The following is a 16,562-nucleotide window of genomic DNA, read 5'->3' as shown; positions in this document are numbered from 1 at the left end:
GGAGCTTGACTTCAAGATCCACCTGTCGAACAAGGATAGAAGTTAGCCTCAATGATCCGATGGTGTCGAGTGGAAGGGTCATCACTCAACTGATAAAACAAAGGTCATCGCTCAACAGATAAAACTTACTCTAGGGATAACATGCTGATATTCCCTAAGAGTTCACATCGACGAGAAGGTTTGGCACCTCAATGCCGACTCTTCGTCACCTGGGGCTGTGGTATGTTCCAAGGGTTGGGTTGTTCGCCCATTAAAGTGGTACATGAGCTGAGTTCAGATCATGGTGAGACAGTTCGATTCAAATTAACTGAAGTCATTTTGAGCTGGTTTCACCGATTCGGTTTGGATTTTAACACCCCTACGTACATAATAGTCATGATCAATATCAATGTGATTGAATGGGTCTATATTAAGCATTCGAAACATGTTACCATTGATCGGATTGGCCCTTGTCAATCTCGATCCAAATTGGATCGTAAATTAGTCAAAATCGTTTTCAAGAGCCCTAGAATTGGTATGTAGATCTGAAAACTCAATGCAAGGATTCTCGGCAATAATTGATTCGAATCAGGATCATCCATGGTATCCAATTCTGATTTTTGAAATTGGTGATTTGGATTTTTTTGTTAAAAAGCCGTATCAATTGAATTTGGTTTGTATTGAACTGATTCCATATCAAGATGCCACTTGTTTGTTAAAAACCATTTTTTTTTACCGTATCAGTGTCATTTTGGTTTCACTTTCAACGATGAATGTTGTGGTTTAAGAGGTTCTCTGTTCACCATAGGTGCATGAAGGAAAATTTGATCCTTGATTTTATATTATTTTATTGATTAACATAAGGAAACATTGTCAAAAATAATGTGAAAGAGTATTATGATCAATTCTAAAAGCATTGTGAGAATCAAAATCAATCGGAATAAGCCAACCTGGTTTCCGATACTTTTATGGGTATATTATGTGGAAAAACTTCCTGTAACATAAATTACATATTTCTCAATTATGAGATAAATCCTCTCACCTAATGTGGAAGGAGACTAATCACTAACTAATCTAGGACCACTTTACCAATAAATAAATAACCTAGGACCAAAATGCCAAAAATCATATGGTGTATTTAAAAAAGGCTTATAAAAGAATTTAATTAAGATTCAAAATTCCTAAATTTATGTTTTGTATTAATCCCAACAATTGGCATACATGGTTTTTAAGCTCATGAAAAGTGAGGCATAACCTACCAAAAAATTAAAAAAAGAAGTGAGGCAATCCATCTGACATGAAATCTCGGTCTGCAATTAATATGTGTGTATCGAGAAGGTAAATTTAATAAAAAATCCAATCGATTTGATGACGTAATAGCTGATAACTTGTTATAGTAGTTGTAATATGTGATAACAATCGATTTGAAATCTCGGTCTGCAATTAATATGTGTGAATCGATTTTTGAGAGAGCGAGATTAAAAATAAAATTTATTTTTATTTTTAAAAACGTAAAATTCTATTTCTACTATTTCTAGACACAAAACCAGTAAAAACGTTATCAAACGGTGCCTTAAGTTCACCGAGCACAATTGTTCTTAGAGTTAATAACAGAATTGTACAGATAAAAGATACGTATCGACGCTTCATGCATTTTACGTGAAGTCTGACAAATCTCAACATACGAGTTGGATTGGTCAAAGTGGGTCCCATCACAATGTGATAAAAACGCGGAATTACATACCGTGCAAGTAGGGGTTGGGGTGTCTTTGTAGTTTAACATGTATATGTATACATGAATTATGAGAAAAAAATGAATAAGTTTCTTATGATTATCGATTTCTTATGGACTTGGTTTCTGTTTTTCATGTTAAGTTTGATAAAAGCTGGTTTAGGTTTTATTCGATTTGGATTCGGTTTCAGAATACCCCAATCCAATAAAGATTTGTTCAGTTCAGGTTAGTCCAAGTCAATTTGAGTCGGTTTCATCGGTTCAATTGGAATTTTGACACCGTTACATATTAGTCACGATTGATATTAATGTGATTGAATTGATCCGTATAAAATTGCTCTCAAGAGCCCCACAATCGGTATGTAGATCTGAAAACTCAATGATTCTAAGGATTCTTGGCAATAATGGATTTGAATCAAGATCAACCATGGTTGACTTGACCAATCCGAATTTTGAAATTGGTCATCTGTATTGATCTGATTCCATATCAAAAAATAGTTTTTTTTTTTGGGTTAAAAAGCTGTATCAATTGAATTGGTTCGCATTGAAATGATTCCATATTAAGATGTCTCTTGTTTGTTAAAAGTGCATGTTATTTTATCGTATTGGCAATCTGTTTCAATGTCATTCTACTTTTATTTTTATTGACAAATGTTGTGGTTTAAGAGGTTCTCTTTTCACTGTGGGTGCATGAAGGGAAATTTTTACCATGCTTCTTAAAGAAAATCAGAGGTATTTCTATCTGATACTGGTAATTTGATACCAATCCAAATGCATACTGTATTGATTTTTGAGATAACCGACACTCAATCCGATACCATACACTAAAACCATCTTCATATCTACTCTCCCTAGCAACCTACCAATACTAACTTCCAACGGAAAGATAGAAAGATTAAATGGTTGTGCAATCAAAGTGTGCTGTTAGGATTAGACAAAGCAAAGGAGAAAACAAAAAAATTTCCATGTCATTTATTGTTTTCAACCATTAGAAGTATGAAATTCTCATCCATTGTTTAGTCATGTTCATCATAACAACAAAAATGTAAAGGAAGGGAAGGGAAGGGAAGGGAAGGGAAGGGAAGGGAAGGGAGGGGAGGGGAGGGGAGGGAAACAGTCATTTTAGAGAACTATTTCAATAAATAAAACTGCCACTTATTCAGATTGTCAATCCAATCTTTTCTTCTTTTTTTTTTTCACTAAAAGATCATACGTATTAAAAAAGTAGAAAATAAAGAGAGAAATAGGACTACAAAGATAGGCACCAGAGTGGAAATCACACAAGAAATTCCAGCAAAAAAAGCAAAGTCTGAAACCCAACCTTCGGCATTGCCATCGGCAAGGAGCCAGCCCGCAATATAAACTGAGAAAATACCTGTAAGAGACATGAAATCTCAGTCTGCAAAGGGCATCCACAGCAACTCATCTTGCATACTGGAAGGCAAGACAGGCGAATGAGAAAAACACCATATTTTGCAGCCAACTTTGCAATGAAATTAGCGATAGGTTTAGCCTCCGTAAAGCAATGGGTGAATAGAGGCCAAATTATGCCAGAGAAAAGTCCAGTAGTGCTTATCACACCAGGGTATGGAACCACTATAGACTGCAGCCGTCACTGCTGCCGAGTCACACTCAATCCAAATATTTTGAATGCCCAGATCCCTAGCCACCAACAAACCATACACCAAAGCCATGAACTACAACTCATACTTAGTTCTATGGCCAAGGAAATTTCCAAAGGAAGATATAGCTCTAGCTTGAGAATTTCAAAAAATTCAACTAGCACCAGCTCTCCGAGGCTTGCCAAGCGAACATCCATCAACATTCAATTTAACCCAAGGATCAGAAGGATCACACCAGAAAACCTCCATAACAACTAGAGCCTTCCTAGGAATGATAGGGACACCAATTCTTCTAGAGCATAACAGAGAAGCCACCGAAGAGACTTGACCTTGAAGCAGAGGCACTTGCTGCCTAATAATCCCATTCAAAATCCGTTTTAAGACAAGCTCACTACTCAAGGTCTTACCTTCATATCACCTTGCATTCCTTTGCAACCAAAGGAAATAGGGCACCAATATCATTTCAGCTAGCCACGCTTCTTTCAATGAAGCCTCCCTCGCCTTGCCTTTCCACCATGAGAACAAATCATCAATAGAGACATGAGGATGCCACACCACATTGAAACACACCGAGAATCCCTCCAAAGAGAGCAAGAGAAAATACAGTCCAGAAAAAAGATGAGAAAGAGTTTCAGATGCCTCATGAAACAACTCACATCTTGACAGCAAGGGAATCCCTTCCAAATAAACCATCTCGTCGATAATATGCTTCTGGTTGCACACAGACAGCAGCAATTGCAGCTACCTATAACATCAAGTTTGTAAAAAGTTAGAAACTGAAAATATTTGTGGTTGTGGTATAGTATTGATGACAGTTCCTGGACCAATTAACCTGAACCAGTTCCTTCTTTGAATACGGTCCTTGTAGCTGTAAAGGCCAGTGAAGATAGCAAGTACACATTGAAGAAGAGGAATATAAGGAAGGCCACATACCAAACCAGTCCAATAATCCCTGCCACAGAACTAGGATTTCGTTAAATTGTTTTCTCATCCCATAGTTTCATGTATGGCTCTTGAACTGAAAATCCCCATTAACTATTAATCATAATTTGCTCACTCTTTTCAATACCATCCCACTTGGGAATTGGTCAGTAAAACTGAACCCACCTGTTGATATAATCATTTACAGGAATCACATGTGGTTAATAATCATTTTATAACAATCCAATGCAATCTAATGCCAGCAACAGAAAAGTATGACTCATGAGAATGATCAACTCACCTTTGCAAGGAGACCGATCTTAATCCCGAGGATGATTGTCAAAGTAGTCAAGTGCTGCCAACCACAATCTATGGCCTCCCCTACAAAATCAATCATGTAGCACCAGATGCACCAAGATTAGTCAATTTGAGGCCTTTGAGGCCTTCATCACTGTTATAAAGTATGAGGGATTGATTACCTGACAAAACTCCTTGTGCTGTATCAAGTGTTATAGAACTAATAAATAAAGGGTCATAGAAGCAAATGCTTTCTTAATTTCAGGGCAATCAGTGAAGATGCCAGCCCAGATACCATGACCAAACATTAATAGGATTATGACAGTGAATGCTTCAAAATTTTAAGCAACGACCACTAGTTGTTAGTCTTAGTAGTGAAAAGATAAATTAATCTCACCTGATATTCTCGAATGCCAGGGAAGACCCATCCTTGGTTTTGTGGATAAGAAGGATATCTGAGTTCTCCTGCTGGCCCAAGCCCCACTTCAATGTCTGTAATAAGTCCTACCTCTAAGAAATCCAACATGTTCTCTCTAAAGCTCTTCATGTAGTCACTATAAAAGTCCATACCCATGCTTCGGAATGGAAATGTCATTATAAGTTACAAACAAAAAACCAAAGTAACATAGATTGAGGTTAGGTTAGAAATATAGATAACCGATGTAACAAGTTAAATCTCAACTTATAATTCGAACAAAGTACCAAGATTTTGTACAAAAAGCCATGGGAAATCCATAAAAACACAGTCTACTATTATATAACTTACAAAAATAGAAGTGTTTTGATGAATCGGACCTGTGCTGCTGTTCTCCCGCCAAAGGGGGGGCTGGTTATCGACATCAATGTCATTTAATTGATTGAACCATCGTAACTCATGGAAGTAAACTCTTACTTTTCTAGGCTTGTGGCTGAATACTGCTCCAGCTGCTAGAGGAACTCTATGCAAGGCACAGCAACTACCAATGAAAGAAAAATGAAAACTTGAGGAATATTTCTAATGAGATATTTGACAAATTGCATACTCTGTTCTGCAACAGGGGAAAATAAATAGCTATCCTAAAATGAGACAAAACCCAAGTAGGAAATGAGAAGGAATGAGAGAAGTCTCAAAATTTTGACCAAGAAGGATTAGTACTAATATTCCCAGTGAAATTAACATGATCAAGAGAACCATCAACAACTTTCACTGCTAATACTGCTTTAAAAAAAACCCAAGTGCTGTTCATCGGAGGACTAAAAAACAGCATGGATAGTTAATTCTTGACTGTATCATATTCTTCATTGATTCAATTTTTAAGTTGACAAGAAGAGCATGACCTCCTAAGGAAATTAAGTATCACAATAAGTTTTGACATTTATTATAAATTTTCACCGAAATACTACCTCAGACCATTGCAATTTAACGTCTAGACCCTTGGAGGCTCCTTCAATATCTAGACAGATTGGACTCCATGCCACCATTTTCAAGCCCAAGATCATCAATTTCACTACCAAGACATGCACTGCTTGATTCTACTTCATTTGAACTTCTCATCAACTGAAAGAAATTTTAATATTCCAAGTCTTACTAGCATCAGAAATCTCTTAATTGGTTTACATATTGCTTGTAAACTTGTCATACTTCATTGGCCTTGGGCAGTAGGATAGGAACTTGTTATCTAAGTTCATGTGTTTAACAACATTTTAGAGCAGAAAGGTTTAAACTGATGGCATCAACAAATATACACATGGTTAGATTTTCCTAATATTATTTTTCTTTTTAAAAAATTTGATGGATAAAAACACAAAGATTAAAATAGAAAGCAAGTGGATAAATACAAACCTGTTTCCTATTGTTTTATTACTCACTCTCCAACCTCCACTTCTTTAGGGGCAAACAGAGATACATCATCAAGAAATGAAGATTCTCAATCATCATATGAAGAAGACTCATCATCATCAAGAAATGAAGAAGATTCACAATCACCATATGAAGATGAGCTACAATCATCCTTATCATCATATGAAGAATTGGAGAAAACCATCTTCTTCATCTCTTCTACAGCATCATCAGAGAGGGATCTTCCAGCATCGTCGTGTGACCATTTGAAGAAATCTGCTATCATCCTCCTCACCTAACTACATTCTGATTGCTTATTAGGTATTTGCTTCTCCTCCCATACCCTGCTTTCCTCCTACAATAAGAGCTTACAGAATTTCACTTCAAAAAGGTGCGAATACCTTGCGAATACCTTTGATTCTGGGGCTCGATTGACTCTATATAACAAAATTTTCGTATCTCAATTGAACTTGTTCCTTCCAATGGAATCCCAAACCAGTCAAAGTCTTTGAAATGGTGAATGTATATTAAATCTCGCTCAGTAGTAAATTTAACACCCTTCATTGGCAGCTGAATCACACACCGGATGCCACTTCCATTTTTTCGATGGATAAAAGTGTTAAGACTTAAATGAAAGTTCAGGAGCTCACCACCCTCTTGCCATACCTCTTGTTCCTTCAGGGTGAATGCAAAAACAAAACACAGAGTTAACCTCTTACATACCCCATCATCATTAACATTCACGAAATCATTTCTCTGCAACCCATCACCATCTACTAAAAGTGTTCCCTGTAAAAAAAACAAGAGAAAAGGAAAGGACATCAATTTAAGAAACTAATTGCAAGTAATGAGAGTTGGGCACAACAAGATAGAGAATCGACTTGCCCAAGTATCTTCCTTCCAGCATCTGTTATGGTGTAGCAGTCATTCATGCATAGCTGTAACTGGGACCTTATTCTCTTGAGGCCTTGAATATCCTTCAACTTTTTGCAATTATAAAGTTCTAATTTCCTAAAATTAGTCAGGCTTGACGCCAGTCTGGTGTATCCTTGCAATAAGAGAATTTTAAGATGTTGAAGACCACAAATCCAGGGTGGGAGAGAAGATTCAAGCTTGTTCCCTATTTTCAATTCGACTAAATTAGGGAGCATCAATAGCGAATCATCTTGTGATAGTACAATACTGGTTCCTATCAGGTTATTGCTACGCAAAAACCTCATTCTCCCCCCATTCATTGGTAGCTTCACCATGATATGACCATCCTCCACACTTAATACCTCAAGTTTCTTCAAACATCCAACACCATTAGGCACTTCTTTAATATTTGTTCAGTCCAAATAAAGTTTAACCAAAGATCCAAGATTACCAATGGGCTCAGACAACTTGTTCAGTGATTCCATTCTTCTGAGTTTAAGTGTTTGCAGAGAACTTAGCTTGCAAATACTGTTTGGGAGTACTTCAATTTTTGTCCCATCCAAGGAAAGTTCAACCAAAGACTTTAGATTGTCGATTAGCTCAGGCAAGCTTTTGAGTGATGAGCATTGTTTGAGATATAGATTCCTAAGAGAACTCATCCTGCAAATACTGTTTGGGAGTTCTTCAACTTTCGTACCATCCAAGGAAAGCTTGACCAGAGATTTTAGATCACCGATTGACTCAGGCAAGCTTTTGACTGTGGAGCACCTTGTGATCTTTAGATCTTTGAGAGAACTCAACCTGCAAGTACTATTTGGTAATTCTTCAATTTTTGTACCTTCTAAGGAAAGTGTAATTAGAGAGTTTAGATCACTGATTGACTTATGTAAGCTTTTGAGTGATGAGCAATGTTTGAGATATAGATTTCTAAGAGAACTCATCCTGCAAATACTATTTGGGAGTCCTTCAATTTTTGTACCATCCAAGGAAAGCCTAGCCAGAGACTTTAGATCACTGATTGATTCAGGCAAGCTTTTGAGTGTGAAGCACCCTGTGATCCTTAGGTCTTTGAGAGAACTAAACCTGCAAGTACTATTTGGTAATTCTTCAATTCTTGCTCCTTCTAAGGAAAGCATAACTAGAGATTTTAGATCACCAATTGACTCAGGCAAGCTCTTGAGTAATGAGCATTGTCCGAGACTTAGATCTTTGAGAGAACTCAGCCTGCAAATACTGTTTGAGAGTTCTTCAATTTGTATACTAACCAAGGAAAACATAACCAGAGACTTCAGATCACCAATTGACTCAAGCAAGCTTTTGAGTAATGAGCATTGTCCGAGACTTAGATCTTTGAGAGAACTCAGCCTGCAATTACTGTTTGGGAGTTCTTCAATTTGTGTACTAACCAAGGAAAACATAACCAGAGACTTCAGATCACCAATTGACTCAAGCAAGCTGTTGAGTGATGAGCACTTACTGAGTCTTAGAACTTCGAGACAACTCAGCCTGCAAATATTATTTGGGAGTTCTTCAATTTGTGTACCCACCAAGGAAAGCGTAACCAAAGACTTTATATCACCAATTGACTCAGGAAAGGTTTTAAAGGATAAGCAACATTTGAGACTTAGATATTCGAGAGAACCTAGCATGAAAGTACTGTTTGGGAGTTCTTCAATTTGTGTACCAACCAAGGAAAGCGTAACCAAAGACTTTAGATCACCGATTGACTCAGGCAAGCTTTTGAGTGTGAAGCACCGTGTGAGACTTAGATCTTCGAGAGAACTCAGCTTGCAAATACTATTTGGGAGTTCTTCAATTTTTGTATCACCAAGGAAAGTGTAACTAGAGACTTTAGATCACCAATTGACTCAGGCAAGCTTTTGAGTGATGAACACTGTCTGAGACTCAGGTTTTTGAGAGAACTCAGCTTGCAAATACTGTTTGAGAGTTCTTCAATTTTTGTATTATCCAAGGCAAGCATAACTAGAGACTTTAGGTCACCAATGGATTCGTGTAAATTAACCATTCTAAAGCAATCTCTAAGATCCAATGTTTCTAGGTAAGGAAACCATGAAAAGTCAGGCGATTCATATAGATGGACACATTGTTGGAGACAAAGAACTTTCAACTTTTGGAACCGCTGTCAAACAAATAAAATAATATAATTAATATATTTATATCTATAATACGATTTAACAAAATGAGACAAAAGGAAAGGATAAATACTATACCTGTTTTACATTTTGAGGTTTGTTTTTCCAAGCTTGTCTAATCTGGCTGAATGATAAGTCCATATGAGCTAGTTTCTTTAGATGAAAATTGGATGGTAGAATTTCTAGAGGACATAACCTCCAGCTGAATGATGTCAATGTAGAAGGAAGATGTGGAAAATCTCCTTCGAATTGTGCTCCATTAATATAGAGGACTCTTAACATGGACATATTTGCAAAGTATTTCTTATGTAGGCGTACACTCAGATCCATTTGATATGGGGATGAGAGGATGCCTTCAATCATTTGAGGAGTTCCCTGTAGTGTAAAAAAAGTGAAAAGGTGATGCGCACAAACCAAATGAAACTAACAAAAAGGGAAAAAAAAAAAAAAAGGAGATGTAGGGAATACCGCATTGAATGCAGTTTTTATTTATTATGATGGATTGGTTCTCATGTACTTCATATTAATGTTTCTCAATAAGCTAGGATTAATACACACTAACATAAAAATGAAAAAGAGCATAAGAAAAAGCCTTACCTTGGGTTCTTCTAATACGTCCAAGATTTCTTCACGATACCATAACCTACTACATTGACCAGGCTCTTTAAGGCTTTCTTTCAAAACAATGGCCCTTCCCATAGCTTGAATTTGATCATGCATCCTTAGGTCATCGTAGGAATCTTTGATTAAATTGTTATAGGATACTCTATTGGTAAATTTCAGGAGGGACCTTTGAGTGAGTGTTTTTATTGCTGATATCGGGTAAAAGCCATAAGCATCCCATACCGAAATTACAAGTTCTTTCCTCCATCCAACAAAAAAACATGCAGCATCAAGAAATATAGATTTCTCATTCTCTTTTAGATTTTCATAACTTAGATTTAACTTTTGATAGACATCCTCATGAAGAGGAATTCTTTTCAATTATTGTGACATACATTTCCATACATCTTTTTCTCTTATGTCACAAAAAGTAGAACCCAACACTTCTAGGGTTAATGGCAATCATCCCGCCAAGTGTAGCACATCTTGGGAAAGCTGTTTATAATCTTCAGGAGGTTGGTCCCTTGAAAATGCATGCAAACTAAAGAGTTGAAGAGATTGTTCATCATCCAATTCAATTGGCCAATGTATATTATTTGCATCAACATTAGCAACATTTAGAATACGTTTATCTCTAGTTGTTATGATAATTCTACTTCCACGACTAAACCAATTGTAATTAATAGCCAAAGCATCGAGTTGGGAATCATGATCTATATCATCAAGAATAAGAAGAACATTTTCTCCTTGTAGCCTTTCTTTTATCAATTCTTTTCCTCTATAAACATTTTGTATGTTGTAGTCAACTTTCTTTTTGGAGACTCTACAAATAAGTTGCTCTTGTATAGAAACTAAACCCTTTGATGCTTCTTCTCTGACATTTGCTAAAAAACAACTCCGATGAAATCTTTTAAAAATGGAATTATAGAGAGCCTTTGCAATAGTTGTCTTCCCAATGCCACCAATACCACATATTCCCACAAATCGAACATCATCATCATTAGAGTTAACATTTAATAGATCTTCTAACACTTTTACATGGGTATCTAATCCAATGGGATTTTTAACATCATCCAAGCGATTACCACTCGATTCACTCAGAACCCTTTTAACAACTAAGTCCACTAGCTTCGATTGAATCCTGCAATTAATATGTGTGTGTCGAGAAAGTAAATAAAACAAAAATTAAGAGATATAAATAGGGGATTCAAAATAAAAGAAGATCATGGGGGTTGAGAACTGAATTACCCATTTACTTGCTTGAGCTCGTACCCTGATATTCCTGCTACCACAGTCAAAGCTTCCTTCCATCTTTTTATGGTTTGAGTATCATAATGCTTACTGTGTTTCTGAAACGATCTGTCAAAACATCCAGTCTGATGGCGAACATGTCTTGGCTCAACATTGAAGAATATTGGAAGAATTATTTGATGGTTGGATGATTTATGGCAACGAACTATCTCAACCAGTTCGATGAGGCACCATTTGCTATCCGCATAGCATTTAGAGAAGACAGGAATCAAGATTTTGGATCTTTGGATTGCTTCCAAGAGTGCAGGTTTGATCTCTTCTCCACTCCTCAGGTTTTCATTATCGATGAACACATTGATTCCTTCGCTTGTTAGATCTCTGTAAAGGAAACTCATGAAGTTATTACGAATATCTTTACCCCTGAAGTTGAGAAACACGTCAGAATTAATGGTTGAAGTTGCACTCGCAGTTGCAGTTGCAGTTGCAGTGGAGGAAGATGAGGAAGCTCCATCATGTGTCGCCATGAAGGTGCAGTTGCAGTTGCGAAGAGGAAGTCAATGAGGAGTTTCTGTCCCTTTATGCTTAGGTGAACGTGGAATCCACCATCTCCCACGACCTTCCACATCACATTTATAAAAATGGGTATAATCTACAATTCTATCCATCTTTCCATTAGTTTAGTCAGCAGGATTGCAATTATATATATCGAAGTCATGGCAATCGGCTTTTCTGAATTGTCTTTTCCGTAAAGCAGGGCCTATTAATGGTTTTGAAGAAACTTTCCCTCCACCTGTTGAATAGGGTTGACCCACCCATCTAGGCTTATTAAAGCTCCTCCTCTACCTCTATTTTACTTAAGTCAATATTATGTCAATAATACAATCAAATATTAGCGGAACCCTATGAGGATATTTGTAAATGGAATCTTAAAACCCATTTTGGAAAGTAAACCTTAGGGAAAAGTGAATTATTCATTTTGTTGGCTGTCAGTAGGGGTTATAATTACTTGTCAGTAGGCCAAGTAATAGTTATCTAACTGCAACTCGGATAGTAGCCAATTTTTTTTCTAAATAATAGTATCTAATTGTTCTCTGTTACCCTTTCGAGACCATTCGAATCCTTTGATTTTGTTGAATTTGGATGAAGGAAAACTCAATAATGTTTAGTTGAAGTGAATCATTTTCATATATTTTATTATTATTATTACCAGTTCTCTTGTAAGAAATTAAATTGTGGGGAGGTTGCGGACTTACCACCATTAGGATCGAAAGGTTTGCCTTCATGACAATTCCATACCATGTTCCTCTTCCGACCACGGCTGTTATGATGGTGGTTGTACTTTGGATGCTTTTGGTTCCTCCTTGTCTCTCAATGACTCACTCTGATACTAAGATATTGTCATTAAGTAAAACCAAGGACCCAAATCACAAATGTATATCTATCCGATAAACCCTCCCACCAAGTTGGTTATCGGGTAGTTACCTTTCATACCCCAATACCAAATGCTGATGTGGCACCACCTTACACTTCCACCATGGTTTTAGGAATTGATATCAGATCGGCTGTATCAATTATATTGTATCGTTATCAGCTGAGATTAATATCACTACCTAACTGATCCAATCGAGTATCAATATTGATTAACGGGTAATATTATTCAATTATTATATTTAATTAATTAATTTTATTATTATTATTATTATTATTTTGTGAAAAATAAAGACAAAATTGACCAATTTAGACCAATTCGATCAGATCTGTATCGGTATTGTATGGGTATCATACATTTATACCAATGGACCAATACCGATAACTAAATCCTTGTCCCCACTGCCCAATGGACAACTACAATTTCAATGAAAAAAAAAAAAAAAGAATGGCTACAATGGATCCCACTTGGGGATTCCTTCCCAAGCTGCCAGCTTGGAGATTCCCCCGCCTTAATATTTATTTACATAACTAATAATTGATCTTTGATTGTTTCAATTATTATTATGGGAGAGGGATAGGTATGCCGCCAATATCAAGTATGCTAGCGGATAGCACCAATAGGAACACATGATGGAGTATCATTCAGGAAGGATATGAGGGTCATTTCAGAAAAAGGGAAGAGAGAGACAGACACAATGGGTGCTAGCATACTTGATATCGGCGACATACCCAACCTTTTCCCTATTATTATATATAACAGATTTTTATATATGTGAAGCTCTCTCTTCTTTAATATGCTAAGGAAACTTCCTTGAGAGTTCAAATGACTTCCACTTGACACCGTGGCTGGGGCTCAAATAACTTAGATATCTTGTTCACATGTTCAACTATTAATCTATAAAAATTCAGTTCAATCCCATCTTCGAATGTAGAAATACTAAGCTTTATGGATGTCAGACCCCAAGGTCTCCCACCTACGTATAGATATCATTATCCTCATTATAATTATGATAGTGAAGAAAAAAAAAAATAAAGTATTGAACGGTTCAAATATTTGCTACATGGCAAATCAGATGAGACTCAATTTTCATGGACATTAGACCCCAAGGTCCCCCTACTGGTATATCAAGTCTCAGGAGAAATGGAATTAGCCAAGTTTAAAAATATATCCAAGGATTATAGGAGGGCGTATGAGCATGATTGGCGGCTGCAAAATACAAAGATAGAGATACTAATGCACGGAAAGGTATTTAATTGAATTATATTACAAAATTTTCCACGTGACATAAAATTGTGGACCACAAGGCTTGAAAAAATATTATGCCAAAGAGGGAAGGGGGATTTTATTCACATTGTTGAGCTGCCAAACTCTTGACAATGTCATGACAAGTAGATAATTCAATTAAACATTAAGAGGCAAGAAAGCGGTCATCCGTCCTATGAATATCTAATGATATAAGGGTATAGGTTATGTATGTACTCAACTCACCTAGAGAGAGTTATTTAGATCTCACTGTGGAAGGTTTGGCTTGCTGTGGTTATTTTGATTCCTCATTAGATATGGATGGAAAGAAATAATCAAAGATATGATAATAAATCTTGTCCTGCTGATCTGGTGGTGAAAGCAAAAATACAAGATCGAAAAGATTTATCCATACATAATTATTATTTTTTCTATTACATCCGTACATAATTTATTTTGTATAAGAGATGAAGAAAAGGAAGAGACGATTTATCCTCTTAGTCAAACAAATAATCTTATTTAGTGAGAGGTCCACTAGTCAAAGATCTGGGTCACGATATCTTCAAGAAAATCAATGTCTATAAGAACACTACTCAATGATAACATAATCACGAATTAAATTTCAACTAGTAATAAACAGAACGTCCACAAATTCTATACAGAGAAGAAAATGAACCAAACTACTAAAGCAATGACTTGAGATATCATGTCATCACAGGATTTTGAGCTCTCTTCTTCTTCTTCTTCTTTCTAACATTTTCATCATCATCACCATCGTCTTTGTTCTGGGATAATAATAGTGATGGAGTACTAGAAGAAGAATCAGCATAATCGAGTTCTATATCTCTCTTACTCTTAGCTTCTTCTCTTCCCTTCCCCCCCCCCATAAAGGACCAAACCCCGTGTAGTAATAGTAATCGGAGGAGGGCATCTTCGAGTTTTTCGAATAAAATCTCTTTCCATGACCAGAGACGCAACTACTAGGGTTGCTGCTCTTGTTTTTGATATAGTAAGACTTTAGCTGATCGAGGTGGTGCTCGCACAGAGAATGCCCTTGTTTAGCATCTTTCTTACATTTCCATCTCTTTCCATCCGTCTTACTACAACATGTCAAGCTCATCCCTTCCTACCTAAACTCAGAGCACTTTATTTCTTCACCCTCGTTTCTACTTTCCTTTCCCAAGATTGAATTGATAATTAGAGACGATAACTTATAATCATCTAACCAACTAGATCCAATTAACAAAAAGATGTTGCGAAGGATAATGTAATAATAATAAGAAAAAGAACCCTAAATTTGTTTTCAGAATTTAGAATATGGAAATTATTAATTTCGTATATTTGTGTTGCATTAGATATTTCTCCTCCACTATCATCCTCCCTCCTTTCCTGCATAAAAAACATGAAATCAATAACCAAAATCGTATTGTGAAATTGATAATGCTATAAACCAATTTATCTAAATCTGAAGAAGAAAACCAAACTGATTAATAACAATTACGGATTCAACAAAGCCTCTCATCCCCAATAGATGAGATTGAATCTAATATAGAAACCCTAAAACGAAACCAGAGGCAATTGTTGATATTTCCTTTCTCTTTTAAGATCAAAATCATCTGAACTGTTAAAAGATCAGATCATGCAAAAGACGATGATCAAACTGAGATGAGAAGTAGTAGACTCTAATTAAGGGAGAGAAGTTTCGTACCTCGGAAGTGAAGGAAATCGCATCCCATGGTGCGCGGTTGAGCTCACACACGATCATCGAGGGGCTCTCTCTTGGGCATGGGTTGTTGGGTGAAGGAAGCTGGGAAGGAATACAACAAATCTGGTACTGTTGGACATACTTGTGAATCCTCATATTGGGAGGTGGTGACGATCGAGACTAAGAAAACAGAGATCTGGACTTTGGAGACCAGAGGTCTAGTCTTGATGCAGTTTTGTTCCCTTTTTACCTTTCGCTCTTGCAGAGAGACTTGCAGTTTCTCAGATCCCTTAAATACTTCGACGAACCTCTTATATAATAATTAAAAAACTAAAGCAACATATAAATATGGAAATTATTGAATTCCCAAAATGTCCTCCATATTGCTAATTACTATGATTATGTCAACCATTAACCTTCTCTCTAATCTAGTTGCACTAGCCGCCCCACCCCATCACACCATGCCATTAAAGGAAGGTGAGACTAGAGGAAGGGATAAAGACTAACAAGAGAGGTCAAGGCCCTCGAGGGTTTCCACTGTTGCACAGTTTCATGCCAAGTAAGATGGTCTCTTTGGCTGTATTTGGATGCCAAGAGATTAAAAGAAAAGAAAAATGATTCTTAACAGGAAAAGAAAACTTTCCTCATGTATGGTACTAAAGAAAAGTAAAAAATAATAGATTAGAGAGAGAGAGAGAGAGAGAGAGAGAGAGAGAGAGAGAGAGAGAGAGATGCAAGGTGGCTTATGTGAGTTGTTTTGTGCTAATACTCAATGTGGGTTTGAGTAGCAGATGGAGGTAGTTAACGCTATTTTTCTGTTGCAGTAGCTACCACCGGAAGCTTCTGTTTTGAAGAAGAAAAGGAAGATATACACTAGATGCCTTCCGTGAC

At 36.6% G+C, this 16,562-nt stretch overlaps 1 protein-coding gene across 1 annotated transcript; it reads right to left on the bottom strand.

Moving 5' to 3' along the window:
• Positions 1-5,977: 5,977 nt before the first annotated feature.
• LOC122094794 (disease resistance protein RPV1-like) lies at positions 5,978-11,816 on the bottom strand. Its single transcript, XM_042665393.1, is given in 8 exon segments — positions 5,978-6,088; positions 7,037-7,159; positions 7,252-7,418; positions 7,737-9,134; positions 9,224-9,425; positions 9,517-9,813; positions 10,447-11,182; positions 11,290-11,816. Coding segments are annotated over 8 exon segments (3,561 nt in total).
• Positions 11,817-16,562: the final 4,746 nt, after the last annotated feature.

The sequence above is a fragment of the Macadamia integrifolia genome, chromosome 12 (assembly GCF_013358625.1).
Source record: "Macadamia integrifolia cultivar HAES 741 chromosome 12, SCU_Mint_v3, whole genome shotgun sequence".
Taxonomy (NCBI): domain Eukaryota; kingdom Viridiplantae; phylum Streptophyta; class Magnoliopsida; order Proteales; family Proteaceae; genus Macadamia; species Macadamia integrifolia.
The sequence above is the reverse complement of the archived record's forward strand: the minus strand, read 5'-3'. Positions and strand labels throughout refer to the sequence as shown.